This window comes from Babylonia areolata, chromosome 31, assembly GCF_041734735.1.
Source record: "Babylonia areolata isolate BAREFJ2019XMU chromosome 31, ASM4173473v1, whole genome shotgun sequence".
Classification (NCBI taxonomy): Eukaryota; Metazoa; Mollusca; class Gastropoda; order Neogastropoda; family Buccinidae; genus Babylonia; species Babylonia areolata.
In genome coordinates this window covers 7,328,919-7,335,461 of record NC_134906.1, presented here as the reverse complement: position 1 = coordinate 7,335,461, position 6,543 = coordinate 7,328,919, and the positions used below count along the sequence as shown (strand labels likewise).

The 6,543-nt window shown below is 46.0% G+C and overlaps 1 protein-coding gene across 1 annotated transcript in view; it reads right to left on the bottom strand.

The window, feature by feature from the left end:
• Positions 1 to 3,107: 3,107 nt before the first annotated feature.
• The window catches only part of LOC143276224 (scavenger receptor cysteine-rich domain-containing protein DMBT1-like), a 41,573-nt gene continuing 38,137 nt past the window's right edge, over positions 3,108 to 6,543 (bottom strand). The window contains exon 10 of the mRNA XM_076580690.1: positions 3,108 to 4,317. Within this exon, the coding sequence (XP_076436805.1) occupies positions 4,076 to 4,317 (242 nt within the window). The 3' untranslated portion in view covers positions 3,108 to 4,075. The remainder of the gene's footprint in view (positions 4,318 to 6,543) is intronic.

Here is a 6,543-nt window from a genome sequence, read left to right as displayed (position 1 = left end):
ACAGAGACAGGACAGAGATCTGATGAAGAAGACACACACAAGACACAGAGACAGGACAGAGATCTGATGAAGAAGGCACACGCAAGACACAGACAGAGGACAGAGATCTGATGAAGAAAGCACCGAAAAAAACACAGACAGGACAGAGATCTGATGAAGAAGGCACACACAAGACACAGACAGAGGACAGAGATCTGATGAAGAAGACAGACAAGACACACAAACAGGACAGAGATCTGATGAAGAAGACACACAAAAAACACAGAGACAGGACAGAGATCTGATGAAGAAGACACAGAAAAGACACAGAGAGTGGACAGAGATCTGATGAAGAAGACACACAAACAGGACAGAGATCTGATGAAGAAGACACAGAAAAGACACAGAGAGTGGACAGAGATCTGACGAAGAAGACACACAAACAGGACAGATATCTGATGAAGAAGACACAGAAAAAACACAGAGACAGGACAGAGATCTGATGAAGAAGACACACACACACACGACACAGAAAGTGGACAGAGATCTGATGAAGAAGGCACAGAAAAGACACAGGGGAAGGACAGAGATCTGATGAAGAAGGCACACACAAGACACAGAGACAGGACAGAGATCTGATGAAGAAGACACAGAAAAAACACAGAGACAGGACAGAGATCTGATGAAGAAGGCACAGAAAAGACACAAGGGTAGGACAGAGATCTAAGAGAACACAAATCAAACCACAGACAAACAAAGTTAAGCCATGCCTAAAGAGAGAGTCAGGTAAGAAAAACCGGTCACACTTGAACGGGTGTTCCTTCAGTGAAGTGGTCTCTCCCGGACTGTACATGACGGAACAAGCTTGTCAATGTCCTAACACTGGGCGTTGTCCTTATTTAGGTACATCTGACATATTGTGTTTTCTCAGTCACAACATACTTGTCAATGTCCTAACACTGGGCGTTGTCCTTATTTAGGTACACATCTGACACATTGTGTTTTCTCAGTCACAACATACTTGTCAATGTCCTAACACTGGGCGTTGTCCTTATTTAGGTACACATCTGACATATTGTGTTTTCTCAGTCACAACATACCTGTCAATGTCCTAACACTGGGCGTTGTCCTTATTCAGGTACACAGCTGACACATTGTGTTTTCTCAGTCACAACATACTTATCAATGTCCTAACACTGGGCGTTGTCCTTATTCAGGTACACATCTGACACATTGTGTTTTCTCAGTCACAACATACTTGTCAATGTCCTAACACTGGGCGTTGTCCTTATTTAGGTACAAATCTGACACATTATGTTTTCTCAGTCATAACATACTTGTCATTGTCCTAACACTGAGCGTTGTCCTTATTTAGATACACATCTGACACATTGTGTTTTCTCACTCACAACATACTTATCAATGTCCTAACACCGGGCGTTGACTTCAGTTAGGTACACATCTAACACATTGTGTTTTCTCAGTCACAACATACTTGTCAATGTCCTAACACTGGGCGTTGTCCTTATTTAGGTACACATCTGACACATTGTGTTTTCTCAGTCACAACATACCTGTCAATCTCCTAACACTGGGCGTTGTCCATATTTAGGTACACATCTGACATATTGTGTTTTCTCAGTCACAACATACTTGTCAATGTCCTAACACTGGGCGTTGTCCTTATTTAGGTACACATCTGACACATTGTGTTTTCTCAGTCACAACATACCTGTCAATGTCCTAACACTGGGCGTTGTCCTTATTCAGGTACACATCTGACATATTGTGTTTTCTCAGTCACAACATACCTGTCAATGTCCTAACACTGGGCGTTGTCCTTATTTAGATACACATCTAACACATTGTGTTTTCTCAGTCACAGCATACTTGTCAATGTCCTAACACTGGGCGTTGTCCTTATTTAGGTACACATCTGACACATTATGTTTTCTCAGTCACAACATACTTATCAATGTCCTAACACTGGGCGTTGTCCTTATTTAGGTACACATCTGACACATTGTGTTTTCTCAGTCACAACATACTTGTCAATGTCCTAACACTGGGCGTTGTCCTTATTTAGGTACACATCTGACACATTGTGTTTTCTCAGTCACAACATACTTGTCAATGTCCTAACACTGGGCGTTGTCCTTATTTAGGTACACATCTGACACATTATGTTTTCTCAGTCACAACATACTTATCAATGTCCTAACACTGGGCGTTGTCCTTATTTAGGTACACATCTGACAGATTGTGTTTTCTCAGTCACAACATACTTGTCAATGTCCTAACACTGGGCGTTGTCCTTATTCAGGTACACATCTGACACATTCTGTTTTCTCAGTCACAACATACTTGTCAATGTCCTAACACTGGGCGTTGTCCTTATTCAGGTACAAATCTGAGACATTGTATTTTCTTTCCCGGTCTAAGCCACAAGTCACAACACACTTGTTACGGGCCCTAACACCGGTCGTTGTCCTTATGTAGGTACCAACCTAAGTCGACTAAGCCTAAGACATTTGTAAATTTTTTCTTCCTGCGTTCGACGGATGCAACTCCCACGTTCAGCCGTATCGATGAGTGGGCGACAAAACACGCTCTCTCTGTTAACGTAAGGCCAGGGACCAAGTTAGGGTCACATCAGCACACACTCTCTCCCACACACTCTCCCCCACACTCTCTCCCCCACACTCTCCCCCACACTCTCTCCCCCACACTCTCTCCCACACACACTCTCTCCCCCACACTCTCTCCCCCACACTCTCTCCCACACACTCTCCCCCACACTCTCTCCCACACTCTCTCCCCCACACTCTCTCCCCCACACTCTCCCCCACACACTCTCCCCCACACTCTCTCCCACACACTCTCCCCCACACTCTCTCCCCCACACTCTCCCCCACACTCTCTCCCCCACACTCTCTCCCACACACTCTCCCCCACACTCTCTCCCACACACTCTCTCCCACACACTCTCCCCCACACTCTCTCCCACACACTCTCCCCCACACTCTCTCCCCCACACTCTCTCCCACACACACTCTCTCCCACACACTCTCCCCCACACTCTCTCCCCCACACTCTCTCCCACACTCTCCCCCACACTCTCTCCCACACACTCTCCCCCACACTCTCTCCCACACACTCTCTCCCACACACTCTCTCCGCTACGTTCGTTCGTACGTTCTTTAGTTTAACGTCTTTTCACTGTAAGTGATATTAGACGCTACGTTAAGGCCAACAATCACATATAAGCCACAGCAGCACACACTGTCTCCGTTATGTTGAGTCCAGTGATCATGTTAAAGCCACACACGCTCTCTCTTTTTACATTTTTACAGGCAAGCGATCACGCTGAATTCACAACAAAACACTCTCTTTCCTTCATATTAAAGCCATAGATCATGCTATAATCACAACGACACACTCTCTCTCTCCTTCACGTTAAGGCAAGCGATATATCCACAACGACACAGCTAAAATGACTTCTCTTTTTCTTTTTTTTTTGCCTCCTTTGAGCATATTACAAAAATTAAAAACCGATTTTGGAGACAAATATTTTTTAGGAACATATCTATTTCGTAACTGATCATAATTGGGACATTCCATTATAAAATGAAACTCATCCCCAATCACAGACATGTTTCAAACCTTACAAAGCCGTAACTCTCGCAGTATGCCTTTGTGTCTCCCTGTTTCTATTTCCAGCTTATGATTACTACACACACTCTCTCTCTCTCTCTCTCTCTCTCTCTCTCTCTCTCCGTCACATGAAGGCCACAGTTAACGTTATGGCCACAACAACAGCAAACGGGCAGCCAGCACGGCCAGCAGGACGGCCAGAGAGAGGGAAGAGGGGGAGGGGGCAGAGTTCTCCCCCACCACTATCCCCTCCTGCCGGCCCATAGCACCCGGGGTGGACACCTTAGGGGTGTGGGTGGGGACAGTGCCTCGGACTTTGATGACGACAGGAGTAGTTACCGTGGTCCTCGCTGTCGTCGTCGTCGTCGTTGTCGTTGTCGTCGTTGCTGTGGTGGACTTTGAGGTGGTGGGGGCAGAGGTGGAGGTGGGGGTGGTGGTGGTTTTAGGAGTGGTGGTGGTGGTTGGGGGTGGTGGTGGTGGTGGTTGGGGTGGTGGTGGTGGTGGTTGGGGTGGTGGTAGTGGTGGTTTTAGGAGTGGTGGTGGTGGTGGTGGTGGTGGCACTAGCATTGGCTGTTTCAGACCTGGCAGTGGTCGTTTTCATTGATGGCGTTGTCTGGGTTGGTGGTGTCCTGGTGGTGGTGTTGGTGGTGGTGGTGGTGAAGGGGGTGGTAGACGGACTGGGCGCTGTGGAACAGAAGAACACACACTGAAATGAACGTACGGTAACGAGAGATTTGTCCCTCGTGAAAGTGTGTAAAAAAAAAAATTACACTTTTTAAGGCCAAGAATCAGGCTAATTAAGGCCACAAAAATACAATGCTCTCTCTCTCTCTCTCTCTGTGTCTCTGTCTCTCTCTCTCTCTCTCTCTCTCTCTCTCTCCTCCGCATTCATTAAGGCCAAGGATCACTTACACGACACGTGGAACGGGGTCATCACATTCACTTCATCATTCCTGAAAAGGTTAAAAAGGGTCAAGGTCCTATAGCCTTTTAAGGACATCGCGGCAGTGAACTCGTATCCACTGTGTCTAGGATTCGGCATAGGAAGAAGGCGGGGGCCAGTCCTCTCCTCACCTTGCACAACTGAAGTCAGGTAGGTAACCCATTCATTCACACCTGGGTGGAGTGAGAAAAAACCCCACATAACTCATCCATTTCTATACCCCGTCTCGCCAGCTCCGTTCTTCCTCTGATACTCGACTTCTCAGGATACCTCACGTCAGAAGTAAGACCTATGGACACAGATCGTTTTCTTTTCAATCGCCAAAGACGTGGAACAAGCTCCCTGATAACCTCCGTCATTCTGATTCCCTCGTATCTTTTAAATCTCGTCTCAAAACTCACCTTTTCCCTCAGCAATAAGTTCAACTGTGGCAGGTCCACTTCCTTTGCTTCAGCTGTGCTTGACTATGTGTGTATACATATGTATGCGTACATAACTACATGCATGTATATGAATGTGTATTGTGTGTGCGTGTGCGTGTGTTTATGTAAGTTTGTGCCTGCCTATGTGTGCGTATGTGTTAGGGTAGCTGTTAGATACACATGTATGTTAAAATGTATGTATGCAGCGTGTGTGTGTGTGTGGGGGGGGGATGTAGTCACATTTTGGTGTGTGTATGTAACATAGATATGATGTTTTATGTTAACAAAAGCGTTTTTGTATAGCACCTAGAGCAGATTTCTGGATAGTGTGCTATATAAGTATCCATTATTATTATTATTATTAAAAAACCGGGTTCAAATGCCGATCCCCAAGGACATCATCACACCATTCCCAACACGGGGGGGGGGGGTGGGAGGGGGGTCGAACCTGGATCACCGGTGAACACTGGAACACTGCATGAACGCCTGACCCATTCAGCCACGTTGCCTCCAGAGAGAAGCAAGCAAGGAATGGACGATGGCTCCGACGGGCGCAATAGCCGAGTGGTTAAAGCGTTGGACTGTCAATCTGAGGGTCCCGGGTTCGAATCACGGTGACGGCGCCTGGTGGGTAAAGGGTGGAGATTTTTACGATCTCCCAGGTCAACATATGTGCAGACCTGCTAGTGCCTGAACCCCCTTCGTGTGTATATGCAAGCAGAAGATCAAATACGCACGTTAAAGATCCTGTAATCCATGTCAGCGTTCGGTGGGTTATGGAAACATGAACATACCCAGCATGCACACCTCCGAAAACGGAGTATGGCTGCCTACATGGCGGGGTAAAAACGGTCATACACGTAAAAGCCCACTCGTGTGCATACGAGTGAACGCAGAAGAAGAAGAAGAAGACGATGGCTCCCTTCGCTAGAGAAGGAGGGGGACGGGGTGGGCGGAACGAGGAGTAGGTGCAGAAAAAAAAGGTGTTAGGAGAAAGCGAGAGAAGAAAAGAAAGAGAGAAATAGCAGAAGAAGGAGGAAGAGTGAGTGAGTAGAACAACAGCACTAACATACAATAACATATAATAATACTAACATGTTATTTGTAGCCGGAGAAGGAAGAGGAGGGGGATGGGTGGGGGTGGGGTGGAAGAATGATGGAAGAAGGAAAATAAAAAGGAGAAATAATGGAACAAGAGCAAACAACAAGGAAAAAGAAGAAGAAGAAGAAGATAAGGTAGACATAATTATGTTCAAGAAAAACAACAACAATAACAACAGAAGAAGAGTAGGCGCATTTTGAATGCACACTTCTTCTTCTGCTGCTTATTATAATTATCATTAGTAGTAGTAGTAGTAGTAGTAGTAGTAGTAGTATCATCATCATTGTTATCATTATCATTAGCATCACCATCATCATCATTAGTAGTAGTAGTATTAGTCGTTGTCGTCATCGTCGTCGTCGTAGCAGTAGTAGTCGTTGTCTTTGTCATCGTAGTAGTAGTAGTAGCAGCAGTAGCAGTAGCTGTAGCAGCAGCATGATCAC